This window comes from Eptesicus fuscus, chromosome 6 (genome assembly GCF_027574615.1).
Source record: "Eptesicus fuscus isolate TK198812 chromosome 6, DD_ASM_mEF_20220401, whole genome shotgun sequence".
Taxonomy (NCBI): Eukaryota; Metazoa; Chordata; class Mammalia; order Chiroptera; family Vespertilionidae; genus Eptesicus; species Eptesicus fuscus.
In genome coordinates this window covers 17,027,679-17,042,047 of record NC_072478.1, presented here as the reverse complement: position 1 = coordinate 17,042,047, position 14,369 = coordinate 17,027,679, and the positions used below count along the sequence as shown (strand labels likewise).

General features: G+C 53.9%; 1 protein-coding gene across 2 annotated transcripts; it reads left to right on the top strand.

The window, feature by feature from the left end:
- The first annotated feature begins 259 nt into the window (after positions 1 to 259).
- Positions 260 to 13,103, top strand: SLC5A5 (solute carrier family 5 member 5). 2 transcript variants are annotated; one of them, XM_054716814.1, is made up of 15 exons: positions 260 to 956; positions 1,706 to 1,771; positions 2,081 to 2,132; positions 2,325 to 2,392; positions 4,377 to 4,531; positions 4,954 to 5,094; positions 5,187 to 5,316; positions 6,133 to 6,221; positions 6,945 to 7,057; positions 7,126 to 7,196; positions 7,593 to 7,679; positions 7,751 to 7,944; positions 10,267 to 10,385; positions 11,034 to 11,149; positions 12,782 to 13,103. In XM_054716814.1, the coding sequence occupies exons 1-15, from the start codon at positions 600 to 602 to the stop codon at positions 12,950 to 12,952; spliced, it is 1,929 nt and encodes a 642-aa protein (XP_054572789.1). In that variant the 5' UTR covers positions 260 to 599; the 3' UTR covers positions 12,953 to 13,103. The 2 variants fall into 2 exon arrangements, with proteins under 2 accessions (XP_054572789.1, XP_054572790.1); XM_054716815.1 differs by lacking the exons at positions 6,133 to 6,221; positions 7,126 to 7,196; positions 7,751 to 7,944.
- The last annotated feature ends 1,266 nt before the right edge of the window (positions 13,104 to 14,369 follow it).

Sequence of the window (14,369 nt, the reverse complement as noted above, 5' to 3'; positions counted from 1 at the left end):
GTTGAATGCGGAGGCCACCGCTCCCAGCTGTGCGGCCTGGGGTGACTGACAGCCCTCTCTGAGCCTCAGTTTCCCACACCAGTCAACGGGCCACACGAAGCCTCCCCGCCCCCGCCCCCAGCAGACACTCACGTGACCGACCCCGTCCAGGGAGGAAAGGGTGCGGGCGGGTCTGGGGGTGGAGTTTTGCTGGCCTGGGCGGGAGCCCAATAAGTTCGCAGCCCGCTGCCCGGGGCCGCCCCTTTAAGCCTCACCGAGACCTCCTGCTGTCAGCGCTGAGCGCGCCTCCCGGGAGCGGGACGGAGCCCAGGCGGCAGACACGCGGCTTCACGGGCGGGCAGCCCGACGGAGGGGGAGGCGAGGTGGACCGACAGACAGACAGACAGACAGCGGAGGCAACCGCGCAGACGGAAAGGGGAGACCGGGAGGCAGCGGGCCACAGGGAAGGCCGCCAGGAACCGCAGGGAACAGGCGTGCGCCTCGCGGCGGAGGCCGAGCATCCTCCCACCTCCGCTCGGTCCCTGCCTCCGCCGCCGCCTACCTCCCCGGCGGGCGCGCGGGGTGGGCGGGGTCGCGCTTGGTCCCTGCACCTGCACTTCATGGCCGCCGTCGGGGCGGGGACGCGGGCCACGTTTGGAGCCTGGGACTATGGGGTCTTCGCTCTCATGCTCCTCGTGTCCATGGGCATCGGGCTGTGGGTGGGGCTGGCGCGGGGCGGACAGCGCAGCGCGGAGGACTTCTTCACGGGGGGCCGGCGCCTGACCGCCCTCCCCGTCGGCCTCTCGCTGGCCGCCAGCTTCATGTCGGCCGTGCAGGTGCTGGGCGTGCCCGCAGAGGCCTACCGCTACGGCCTCAAGTTCCTCTGGATGTGCCTGGGCCAGCTGCTCAACTCCCTGCTGACCGCTGCCTTCTACCTGCCCGTCTTCTACCGCCTGGGCCTCACCAGCACATACCAGGTACTGGGCCGAGGCCGGGAGCCGGACCTGCCTGGCTGGGAACGCGGGGATGCCGTGCGGGGAGCCCTGGGGCTGTGCAGGGGCGCACAGAGGGGCTTCTTGGTGCTTTCGTGCCCGCCCCCACCCTGTAGGCATCCAGGTGGGCAGGGTTCTGGGAAGAAGCCCCAGGCAGTGAGGCCAGGGGCAGGAAGGAGGAAGAGGAGCCGGTGTCCTGGTTCTCTTCGGTGGAAGCCCGCAGGGGGTGGGGCCAGGTTTGCACTCACCTGTGGGCAGGTACACACCTGCCCCCCACATGCCTCAGCATGTAGTCGCCTGAGTGCTGTCCGATGGCGGGCTGGGAATTCCAAACCTGACTTCCCCTCTGTCTCCCACTTTGGCAAGAGACAGGCCTCTGCTCAGACTTCCCATGTGTCCAACCCGGCTAATTACAGGACCTTCCTTAGGCAGTGGGCGAAGTGATTAAAATCGAGGCTAGTAACTGCTGGCCACGAGTGTGTGTGTGTGTGGGGGGGGACTTGTACACACATGCCATGGGCACAGGCATGGAGATGGTGGGTGTGCACAGGTGTGTGAGGACTGGTGGGAATGTGTGCACTTGGTCGAGGTTCCCACGGGCAAGAGTGCAGAGAGCAAAGCTGTCCTCTGGAGAGAGGGCAGGAGCCAAGGGGGCGGGGGAAGGAACCCAGAGGTCTCGCGCCCCTAGGTAGGATCTGTCCAGGTGACCACGAGCCCTCGGCCCCTCCTTGCAGTACCTGGAGCTTCGTTTCAGCCGAGCTGTGAGGCTTTGTGGGACCCTGCAGTACCTGATGGCCACAGTGAGCGGCCTGGGCCCTGCCCTCTCCCGCAGGGTCCTGCCTTCGTCGGCCCCGCCCACAACCCTCCCCCATCCTTCACCACCTATCCCTGTGGGTCCCATCTCCACCCAGCAAGGCTCTGCCCCTGCTCTGCCCACTTCAATCAGGTCTACCAGCCTCCCCCTTATGCCAGACCTGACCTGACCCAGCCCCCACTTGCATGGCCCCGCCCACCTGCCTCCTCTCTACCCCATACACTCTCCTTCTCCCATCTCTGGATTCATTCCCAGTCACCACAACCACCACCCTACCTCCCCCTCCCCGCTGCAGGTGCTATACACTGGCATCGTGATCTACGCCCCTGCACTCATCCTGAACCAAGGTTTGGCTCTGGGAGGTCAGGGGAGGGTATCTGGGCTGCGGCAAAGGCTTACAGGCTATACCAGAGGAGGCGGCAGGGGCTGTCCCAGGGCCACTTGGGAGGGAAGACTCCTGGAGAGAGGAGAGCCCAAGACACTGGAGTCCAAATTTGCACCCCACTTGGTGGCCTAATGGGGGGGATTTCCTTGAACAGTGACCGGGCTAGACATCTGGGGGTCACTCCTGTCCACTGGAGTCATCTGCACCTTGTACACCACTGTGGTGAGTGACTCCCCCACCCCAGCCCCGCTTGGGAGCTTCAGGCCCGCTGAATAGGGGAGACCCTGGGCTGGCTGTCTATTCTCCCTACTTTTCCTTCCTCCTGAGGAAGCCCAGTGTCAGTTGGGCCTGTTTCCTCATCTTCATAATGAAAGAATATTTGAAAGGCTTATTGGTTAGGGTCCAGGGATAAGGTAGCTTCAGGCCTGACTGGATCCAGGGGCTACAACACTGTCCTCTGTGTACCTCTGCCATCTCTAGGGGTTCCATTAGCTCCGTGCATCCATCCCTTTGGCAGAAAGTGAGTTCCTGTTTCAGGATGGGCTGGCGAAAGTCCAGGAGGGCTCTGTTTGGCCGGCTTTGGTCTTGTGTGCAGAATGAGCAGAAGTTTGGGGGGCTGAGATATTTTTTAAAAAAATATTTTTATTGATTTCAGAGAGGAAGGGAGAGGGCAAGAGAGATAGAAACATCAATGATGAGAGGGAATCACTGATAGGCTGCCTCCCACACACCCCCTACTGGGCATTGAGACCAAACCCAGGCATGTGCCCCCTCTACATTTTTGCATTATCCCCCCACGAACCAGTGAGGGGGCATCGAACCTGGGACCCTTCAGTCTGCAGGCTGACACTCTATCCACTGAGCCAAACCAGCTAGGGCTGGGATTTTTTTTTTAATTGAAAATTTATTGAGGTGACATTGGTTAATAAAAGTGTGTAGGTTTCAGGTGTACAATTCTATAATGCATCATCTGTATGCTGTATTGTGTGTTCGCCACCCCAAGATGTCTCCTCCTATCACCACTTATCCCCCGATGCCCTATTCTACCTCCCCACACTCCCCTTCCTCTTCGGTAATCGCCATGTTGTTGTCTGTGTCTATGAGGTTTTTGGTTTTTTGGCTTAATCCCTTCACCTTTTGGGGTTCGGATATTCTAATTGGCTATTCTTGGAGCCGGGAGCAGGATTGGCCTCACCTGGACAGGCTATGAGGGAAAGGGGGCTTCTCGAAAGGAAAATGCAGGGGCTGCCATGGGACTGTAAAAGCATGGAGGATGGGAGGGTAAACACAGCAGGCAATAATAATGGTAATAATAATAATAGTAGCCGCCATCACTCACTCACTGAGCACTTCTGTGTGCCATTCCAAATATTTTTTCTCATATTAACTAATTTAATTCTTACATCACCATAAGGAGAGTACTGTTATTTGTTTGTTGTTGTTTTTTGTTTGTTTTTTTTTTTATTTATTTTTATAAAGTGGATTGTCTTTTTTTTATTTTTTTTAGAACAATTTTAGATTTATAGCAAAATTGAGAGGAAGGCATAGATTTCCCATATTCCCCACATATGTATAGCCTTCCCTTTTACCAACATCAGTCAGTGGTACTTTAATTTAATTTAATTTAATTATTATTATTATTATTTTTTTACTGAGGATGAACCTACATTGACACATCATAATTACCCCAAATCCATAGTTTACCTTAGGGTTCACTCTTTTTTTTTTTTCTTTTTAAATTTCTTTATTGATTAAGGTGTCACATATTTGTCCTCATCCCCCCATTCCCATCCCACCCCCCTCCCCACGCATGCCCCATGTTTGTTTTAATTGATTCTAGAGAGAGGAAAGGGGAGGAGAGAGAGAGAGAAACATCAATCGGTTGCCTCCCGAACGCACCCCGACAGGAGATCCAACCCCTGCCCCAACTGGGAATCAAACTCGCCACCTTTCCTTGTATGGGACAGCACTCCAACCTACTGAGCCACACTGGCCATGGCAGGAGAGTACTGTTATTAGCCCTACTTTACAGATAGGAAACTGAGGCAGAAAGGGGCATTGGTCCCAGCTACTGCTGGAGGCCAGGCCAGACTGGCCCCAGCCAGGTCTCCTATCTGCTCCCTCTTTGCCTCTCTCTGTCCTGTCTTGCAGGCCCCAGACAGGTCTCTGTCTGACCCCCTCTCTCCCTCTCTGTCACATCATGCAGGGCGGCATGAAGGCTGTGATCTGGACTGATGTGTTCCAGGTTGTGGTGATGCTGGCTGGCTTCTGGGTTGTCCTGGTTCGTGGGACCATGCTTGTGGGCGGGCCCAGGCAGGTGTTCAAGCTTGCCCAGAACCACTCCCGGATCAACCTGTTGGAGTGAGTGAAAATGTAGAGGGGGATGATGCAAAAAGATGGAGCAGGCATCCCTCTGCCCTGGGAGAAGCCAGCCAGTGCCTACTGCTCCAGGAAGACTACCCTGATTCCCTCCCCAGGCTCCCCAAAGATAGCACCCTGCCTCCCCTTCTCTGTACTCCCCTACCCCCACCTCCAGCCAGACTGGAAACTGAAGGCTCTCTGAGGTCCCAGCTGGGCACAGAAAGAATGGTTTTGGAGCACAAACACAGATGACTCAGTAAACAAATAAATGAATTTTCAATCAGGCAAACTCCTACTCACACCTCAAAACCCATCCCAAATGTCCCCTTAAGGCCCTTAGGGGTAATGGCCATCTGGGGCCCTTGGGAAAGTGAATTCAATGTGGTATCCCCACATGGATGGCTTGCCCTGCCCTCATCCAGCTTTGACCCAGACCCACGGAGTCGGTACACATTCTGGACTCTTACGGTGGGCGGCACGTTGGTGTGGCTCTCAATGTATGGCGTGAACCAAGCACAGGTGCAGCGCTATGTGGGTTGCCGCACAGAGAAGCAGGCCAAGCTGTAAGTGTTTTGGGGGGGCAGGATGGAGATCTCTAGGATGCACCGCTCCCCCCCCCCCCCGCATCCCCAGCCTGAGGCACACCTCCCCACAGGGCCCTGCTCATCAACCAGCTGGGCCTGTTCCTGATTGTGTCCAGTGCTGCTGCCTGCGGCATCGTCATGTTCACACTCTATATGGACTGCGACCCCCTCCTCACAGGGCGTATTTCTGCCCCCGACCAGGTGAGTGTGGTCCAGGCTCCTAGGCCACTCCTGACCCCACCCCCACTCTGAATCTCTCTCTATATGGATGAATCTCTGGGGGTGGTGGTAGAAGAAGGTGCAGAAGCAGGAGAGAGCTTGGCTCAGAGGAGGATCTGGGAGGCAATGAGGAGCCATGGTAGATGTGAGCAGGAGAGGGGCACATTCAGATCTAGAGTCAGACTCCCTGAGGGGTATCAAGGAGAAGATGGGAACGTGGTCCAACACACAGTGATGGTGTTGATATTAATAATAATGACCAGCTCCCGTGTCCCAAGCACCGACCCTGTGCCTCATGCTGTTCCCTCCCTTCACAAGCAGTTAGTGTCCCATCAAATCCTTCAATATGTGATAAGGCCAAGGATGTCATGGTGCCCGCTTTACAGATGAGCAAACTGAGGCTGGAGAGGGTAGGGGGCAACTGTCTAAGGTCCGCAGGCAAGTCAAGGGCAGCTCTAGCCACAGGGTACAGAGTGGGCAGAGGCTGCGGGGCTATTGCATCTGCCATCCTCTGGGGTCAGAATCCTGACTGCAACCTCAGGCAGGGCTGCACCTTTCAGCCTCACTGTCCTCGTCAATAAAGCGATGACACGGGGCCCAGCCTCACCGGGATCCCCGGGCTCTGTGCGTGCCGGGGCTCAGTGGCAATCACAGGTGCATGCAGCCCATCAACAAACACTAAGTGCCCACTCTGAGCCCGGCCTGCACTGGGCGCTGGGGCCATGCAGGGTGAGGACAGACAGAAGCCCCAGCCTCTGGGTGCTCCTGTCCTGGAGGCTGACCCCCACCTCCCCCCAGTACATGCCCCTGCTCGTGCTGGACATCTTCAAGGACTTGCCTGGAGTCCCTGGCCTCTTTCTGGCCTGTGCCTACAGTGGCACCCTCAGGTGAGTGGCCCTGCTTGCTCGCCCCGCCATGTCCCAGCCCCTCAGAGCCGTGGCCCTACCAGCCGCCCCCCTTCGGGATAGAATGCTCTGGACCGTGTCTACCATTTACAGTTCCTGCTTGGTTCCCAGCAGGCAGCTCAGGTGGGTGTGGCAGAGGGCACGCCCTGGGCACAAGGACCCCAACTGTGGGGTCTTCACCTCAGTACCTGGCAGCCACACCTGGCTCCCCTTTCTTCCTTCTCTCCATCCTTCTTCCCCAAACAAATGTTTATTGAGAGCTACTATGTTGTAAAGCTGCTGTTTTAAATCCTGGGGGGCACAGCCGTGACCAAGTAGTCCCCCTCTCCTGCCCTCAGGGGACTCACATTCTGGTGGTTTTAAGTCTTGCATGACTTCTGGCCACAGGGTGACCAGAGTCCCAGGTGGCAGTTCTCTGCACCCCATTATTACTCTGTAACAAGAACTTGTGTCATCCGTGTCCCTGGTTACGGGTATCCCTGCTCCTGTGTGTGTGTGTGTGTGTGTGTGTGTGTGTGTGGAGGGTGGGGTGGGGGGGATCTCAAGTCTGTGGAGTGGGGGTAGGGTAGGCATCTCCTCCACTCTCAGGGGAGTCTATCACCCATGCCTCTGCCGTGGCTAGGTGGGGTCCTGGCAGGTCAGATGGTGTGGCCAGCCTCTGGGTATGGCCTGACCACACACTCTCCCTCCCCGTCCTGCCCCCAGCACCGCATCCACCAGCATCAATGCCATGGCTGCGGTCACTGTGGAGGACCTCATCAAACCGCGGCTGCCCGGCCTGGCACCCCGCAGGCTCGTCATCGTCTCCAAGGGGCTCTGTGAGTTGGGGGATCTGGGTGGGGGGCCAGGGAGCCTCTCCTCACTGACGGTGCACCCCTCGCTGCAGCGCTCATTTACGGCTCGACCTGTATCTCCGTGGCGGCTCTGTCTTCACTGCTGGGGGGCGGGGTCCTCCAGGTGAGCCCTCCCCCAAGAGGTCGCGCACCTTCGGCCTTGCACTGAGGTTAGGGAGGGCCACACCCTCCCTGGGTTCCGTCTGCCACCGGCGGGCGGATACTGCCTGCAGCCACCGGGGAGGAGGTGGGGGGAGGGGGAGGCGGCGGCCTGGGGGCAGGAAGAGACTGGATGTGGGATCGATCGCATCCACATCCGTTAGGGGAGAGAATGGGCATCTTTGCCTCCAACCCAGGGGAGACAGAAACAGGGCTTCCCTCCCCTAGGGAAACTGAGGCACGGGGGAAATCTCAGGCCCGCAGGGGGGTTCCGCAGGTCTTGCTTTCCCAGCGGGTAAACTGAGGCTGGAGAGGTGGGTGGCTCTGCCCTCAGTCCCCCCCTCCCCCCACCGCTCCGCAGGGCTCCTTCACTGTCATGGGCGTCCTCAGCGGCCCCCTCCTCGGAGCCTTCACCCTGGGGATCTTCCTCCCCGCCTGCAACACGCCGGTGAGTGGGGCCGGCGCGGGGCTGGGGGCGGGGCCCGCCGCTCCCGAGGCTGACTCGGGCTCCGCTCCCAGGGCGTGCTCTCCGGGCTGCTGGCGGGCTTGATCGTCTCCCTGTGGGTGGCCGTGGGCGCCACTCTGTACCCGCCCACAGCGAGGACCATGGGGGTCCTGCCGTCCTCCGCTGCGGGCTGTGCGGGGCCCGCCGCCAACGCCTCTGGCCTCCTGGGCCGGCTCCTCATCGCCAACGCCTCCGGTGCGGCCACCAGGTGAGCGGGGAGGCTTGGCTGAGAGCATGTGGCCAGGAAGGGACCCTAAACCGAGTCCCACATGAGGAGGAGCGGGCTTGGTAAGAGGTGAGAAAGGGCATTCCCAGCTGAGGGACCGAGGGATCCCAGGTTCACATCAGTGCACTGGCTACGGTGAGGCTGGCGTGGATTTAAAGGGAGAAGGAAGAATAGGAGACGAGGTCCAGCCAGAGGAATTTGGTCTGATTTTTTTTTCAATTAACAAGTGTCTTCCATATTTTATTTATTTTTTATTTTTTTAGTGTATATATTCTTATTGAATTCAGAGAGGAAGAGAGAAGGAGAGAGAGATAGAAACATCAATGATGAGAGAGAATCATTGGTCCACTGCCTCCTGCACAGCCCCTACTGGGGATTGAGCCCACAACCTGGGCATGTGCCCTCGACTGGAATCAAACCTGGGACCCTTCAGTCCGTAGGCTGATGCTCTATCCACTGAACCAAACCAGCTAGGGCTTTGGTGGTCTGATTTTTTAAATTGTGACTTCATTTACAGACCATAAAATTAGTCATTTAAGCCCAGCCGGTATGGCTCTATGGTTGAGAGTTGACTTATGAACCAACCAGGAGGTCACAGTTGGATTCTTGGCTTCCCAGTCAGGGCACATGCCCAGGTTGCAAGTTCAATCCCCAGTAGGGGGCGTGCAGGAGGCAGCCAATTGATGATTCTCTCTCATCATTGATGTTTCTCTTTCCCTCCCTCTTCCTCTCTGAAATCAATAAAGAAATATATTTTTAAAAAATTAGTCATTTAAAAGAGGGTTTTAGTATATTTGCATGGTTGTACAACCACCACCACTAACTCAAGAAATTTTTCGTCATTTCAAAAAGAAGCCGTGTGCCAATTAGCAGTCACTTCCTATTCCCCAGCCCCTGGCAACCACTAATGCACTTTCTGTCACTATGGTTTTGCCTGTTCTGGACATTTCATATGAATGGATTCATACAATGTGTGGCCTTCTCTCTTTGACCTCTCTCCCTCAGCATGGTGTTTTCCAGGTTCATCCATGTTGTAGTGCTTGCCAGTGCTTCATTCCTCGTTATGGCTGAGTAGCACTTCCTTGTGTGGATCGACCGAGTTTTGTTTGTTCATTCATCAATTGATGGATATTTTGGTTGTTTCTACCTTTTGGTGAATGTGACCAGTGCTGCTATGAGCATTCATGTACAAGTTTTGGTGTGGACATACGTTTCATTCCTCTTGGTCTATACGTAGGTGTGGAATTGCTGGGTCACATGGTGATTCTATGTTTAGCTTTTTGAGGAGCCACCAGACTGTCTTCTGCAGCAGCTGCACCATTTCACATCCCCACAAGCAATGTCTGAGGGTTCCCATTTCTCCACCAACACTCGTCATTTTCCTTTTTAAAAAATTCTAGCCATCCTGTGGGTGTGAGGTGGTATCTCATTGTGGTTTGGATTTGCATTTCTCTAATGACAAATGATGTTGACTATCTTTTCATGTGCTTGTTGGCCATAAGTATATCTTCTTTGGAGAAATGTCTATTTAAATTCTTTGTTCATTTTCAAATTGGGTCTTTTTATTGTTGAGTTGTAATTTATATATTCTCTATATCTTTATGTATTCTAGATACTAGATCCTTATCAAATGTGTGATTTGCAAATATCTTCTCCCATTCTGTGGGTTGTCTTTGTGTGTGTGTGTGTGTGTGTGTGTGTGTGTATGTTAGTGTTTTTTAATTGAATTTATTGGGGTGACATTGGTTAATAAAATCATACAAGTCTCAAGAGTGCAACTCAATAACACATCATCTGCATACTGCATCGTGCACTCACCCCCCAAAGTAAAGTCTCCTTCCATCCCCAGTCTGTGGGTTGTCTTTTCTTCTCTTGACAGTGTTCTCTGATGCACAAGAATTTTTAATTTTTATGAAGTCCAATTTATCTATGTTGTCTTTGGTTGCTTGTGCTTTTGGTGTTATATCCAAGTAACGATTGCCAAACCCAGAGTCATAAAGATTCACGCCTATGTTTTCTTCTAAGAGTTTAATGTGGTTTTATGCTGAGGACAGCAGTGAGCCACAGAGGGTAATGAGCAGAGGCAGGAGGTTATCTGAGTTACATTTTGGTAACACGCCCTCTGGCTGTGTGAGGAAACAGCCTGGAGGTGAGGGCAGGATAGTGGGAGAGAAGTATTTGGCTACTGCACACATCTGGGTGACCAGTAATGGAGGACTGGGCTGGGCTGTGGCAGTGAAGATGAAAGGAAGGGGGTGGATTGAGAGTGGCTTCGAGACTCAGGCTCGTCTCTCCCACCCCCAGAATGGACCCTGGTCGACCCACCTTGGCTGACAGCTTCTACGCCATTTCCTATCTGTATTATGGTGCCCTGGGCACACTGAGCACCGTGCTGTGTGGAGCCCTCATCAGCTACCTGACGGGTAAGCAGGGCTTATGGCTTCCTCAGAGGTCACCCTGTGCATCCCTCTGCCTCCAGGACCCACTGGGCAGAAAGAAGAAGAAGTAAGTCCCCATTGGCCAAGCAGCCACTATATACTGGACACATCTGCGCCCGTTACGCTGTGTCATCTTCAGGACCACCCTGCACCTTGCAGGGCTTGCCCTATTTTGCAAAGGCGGAAACTGAGACACAATGCACAGCCCCAAACATTAAGTCCTTGCTAGAGAATGTGGGGTAAGGCCGCGAGATGCTGTCCGTGGTGCTGAAACACCTTCCCGTCCGGACCTTGGCCGCTACGCATTCCACAGGGAATTCTGAAGAGATAAAGAGAAATCAATAGTAATAACAGCACCCGTTCCAGCTTTCTGAGTGTAGACTTTACATTTACCAGGCGTTTATTGAGTCTGTCTCTGTGCTGTGAACAGAACCACACACTGGCCCCTCCTGGCCATCCACTGATGTATAGATGAGAAAACTGAAGCCTGGCTGGCGGCAGAGGCTTGCCAGGGTCGCCCAGTGGGTCACTATCAGATCTTGGCTTGGCGTCCATCTGAGCTCTCCCTTCCCTTCCCAGTCTCTGGTTTTGGCCACCCCTCACTTAATGACCCCAATTCTCTCTGACCCCCAGGCCCAACCAAGCGCAGTGCCCTGGGTCCTGGTTTGCTGTGGTGGGACCTCACATTGCAGACAGCATCAGTGGCTCCCAAGAAAGAAGTGGCTACCCAGGATGACAGCTTGGTGAAGGTCAGTCTCAGGGCGGGGTTCCCAAGATGGGGGAAGGGACAGTAAAGTAGCTGTGCAGTAGCTTGGGGTGCTCTGGGCATGGCCATAACTCAAGGGAATGACATGATGACCAGCCACTGTCTTTCTCAACTTCTTGTTACCACCAGTGGAGAGACTCAGTTGGGAGGTGATGTATCTTCAACACTTTTTATTATCCCCTTTAACAAAGACTAAGCAGAAGTTCATACTTTTCATTTAAAAACAAAAACAGTGCATCTGTTTTTACACTTTCAATCTATGGCAGGTGAAACTGGTTTGCCTTTAGGGTATTGATATAAAGTCTCTCCTAAAAATAAAATTACTTAATTCAAAAGTGACTCAGCCCTGGCCGGTTTGGCTCAGCGGTTATAGCGTTGGCCTGCAGTCAGAAAAGCCTCAGGTTCGATTCCCCATCAAGAGCACATACCTCGTACCTCGGTTGCAGGCTCAATCCCAAGCTTTGGTTAGGGTGTGTGCGAGAGACAACCAATCGATGTGTCTCTCCTTCATGGATTTTTTTTTTTTCTCTCTCTCCCTCCTCCCGCCCTTCTCTCCAAAAAAAGGGTGGAGGGGGAATATCATCGAATGAGGCTTAACAAAAAATAAAAACAGCCCAGCAGGCATGGCTCAGTGGTTGAGCAGCAACCTATGAACCAGGAGATCATGGTTCGATTCCCAATCAGGGCATATGCCTGGGTTGTGGGCTCGATCCCCAGTGTGGGGCATGCAGGAGGTAGCTGATCAATGATTCTCACTCATCATTGATGTTTCAGTCTCTCTCTCCCTCTCCCTTCCTCTCTGAAATCAATAAAAATATATTTTAAAAACAAACAAATAGAAAAGTGAGTCAACATGGAGATCATCTTACCTAAGGAAATGTGATGGGCCAGACAGACTTTGCTCAAAGCCTCGTGGTTGCTATGTGAATGCCTTGAGTTTGGAAACACTGTCCCTGAGGGGTCTGATTCACTGCCCTGCTTTGGACTCCCTGTTTCATCTCCTCATTTATTAAGCACTCACTGTGTACCAAGCCCACTGTCTAGCAGGAGCAGATAAAAACTAAACTGAGAAAAGAGTAGGATCTTGGGCAGGGGGTGAGTGTTAGGAAGACAACAAAACAGGCTACTGTGTTGGGGGTGGCCTCCTGAAGAGGGGACATTGATAGAGCCCAGAATGAGGAGAAAAGAACTCAGCGGCGGAAGGGCAGTCTCCATGGAGGGCACAGCAAGTGTGAAGGCCCTGAGGCTGGAATAGGTTTGACAAGAGGGGGGTTGGGGAGGAATCTATTTGGCTGAAATGTTTTAAAGCTCCCTCCAGCTGCTGTGCGGAAATATTTATTTTCTTGAAGGGTAACAGGCAGAGAGTCAGAGAGAGAATGGAGGCAGGCAGGCATGCAAGTATTGATGGCCTGGACTGTAGATGACATGGGCAAGGGGAAGAGAAGTGGATGGAAACTTTGGAGACGGAGGGAACTGGCTGAGGCGCTGGACAAGAGGACATTGTGCAACCCTGCCCAGGATCCATCCTCCCAGGCCCTCAGTGTCCCCATCTGGGAGATGAGCTAACACAGAAAAAGGAAGCGCTGAAGGGGTCTTTCTTTTCTCCTCTCCACAGGGGGCCGAGGAACTGCCGCCCAGGGCCAAGAGGCCTCCTGGCTTCCTGCCCACGAACGAGGACCAGCTGCTCTTCCTGGGGCAGAAGGAGGTGAATGGAGCTAGCTCTGGCTCTTGGAACCCCGGCAGAGGACGTGAGGGTGGTCGTGACCTGCGGGAGACAGACCTCTGAACCAGCACAGGATTGGCCGCCTGGAATGGAAACTCATGGGGAAGCCCCACCTCCAGTCAGCAGTTAGTCTTAGATGCTGTACCCCTGTAAGCACCCCCAAAATGAGGCTGGAATTTTCCATACCTACAATAAAAAGATGTTGGAATCCCCTCTGGAGAACATGGGAAACTTCCAGGTCCAACCTTAGGGTCTAGGAAAGACCCTAGCTCTTTCTGCGAGGTGTCTGAACCTTAGCAAGGATTTTGGAGGTTCTTGGGCCCAGCCCCCTCTGTATCTCATTTCACAGGCAGGGGATCTGAGAACTGGAGAGGGGCAGGGATGTGGCCTAGGCCACAGAACAAACCAGAGATACACTGAGAGGTGGACACCAGCTTTTCCTCCTTCACCTCTTCCTTGTTTTCCTCCTTTGAAGGGTCAGATGGTACATGGCCTCTGACCTGGGGAGCAGGATGGGAGGAGGAAGGAGGATAATGTTTCAGCTTTCCTCCTGTGTCTGGACATTTTCTCCATCTCATTCATTAAGGACTGTGAACCCACTTTGCAGAGGACGAAACTGAAGCTCAGTGAGTTTGCCTGAGATCCCCTAGCAAGTCCAGTCAGGCAGGGACAGGCCTGGGTGCTGCATGATGCTGGGGCTCCGTTGAGGACACATCACGAGTGTACAGGGTCTGATCGACCGGGTGAGTGCACACCCCTGGCCCTTGGCTGGAGACTTCATCCACACACATCAAGTAAACGGACTCGGGCTTGATATCTCTGAGAAACTACTCTGGCCTCAGATCTCGAAGTCTGAGTTCGGATCTCTGTGTCTCTTGCCCAAGACTGCAAGTGAATAAACCTGAGTCTTTAAACTACCAGAGAGAGGTGACCACTCCCACATCATGGTGCATTGTACTGCCCTCCCTGACCCACAACTTGTCTCCCTGTGAAAAGCCACGGCCAGCGTGGCTTTTGGGTTCAAAGGCTTGGAGAAAGAGCTGACACGCAAATTGACACACAAGACAAGAAAAATTAATTTTGAAATTATGGGGGGAGGCCAGGGAGAAGCTTAACTGTAGTCAAGTTCCACTGAGTCTCCTTTCCCAGCTGCTTTTATTTACTAGAATACACAATTGCCTTTTAGGAATGCAAACAGACATATCAATGGTAATGTTTAGTAAACAGTAAGATTATCAGGTTGTGGGGAGTTTGCTTTAGGCCAGTGGTTGGCATACTCATTAGTCAACAGAGCCAAATATCAACAGTACAAGGATTGAAATTTCTTTTGAGAGCCGAAAACCGACTTCTGCGCATGGACCACAAAGTTTCAATCGCACTGTATGTGCGTGCCCGCACGTGGTATTTTGTGGAAGAGCCACACTCAAGGGGCCAAAGAGCCGCATGTGGCTCTCGAGCCACAGTTTGCTGACCACTGCTT

Bases quoted from the DNA above. Each gene is read 5' to 3' on its own strand.
- SLC5A5 (XM_054716814.1), top strand. From the start codon at position 600: ATGGCCGCCGTCGGGGCGGGGACGCGGGCCACGTTTGGAGCCTGGGAC. The intron at 5,095-5,186 runs GTAAGTGTTTTG...ACCTCCCCACAG, and splicing joins ACAGAGAAGCAGGCCAAGCT to GGCCCTGCTCATCAACCAGC. The intron at 11,150-12,781 runs GTCAGTCTCAGG...TCCTCTCCACAG, and splicing joins AGGATGACAGCTTGGTGAAG to GGGGCCGAGGAACTGCCGCC.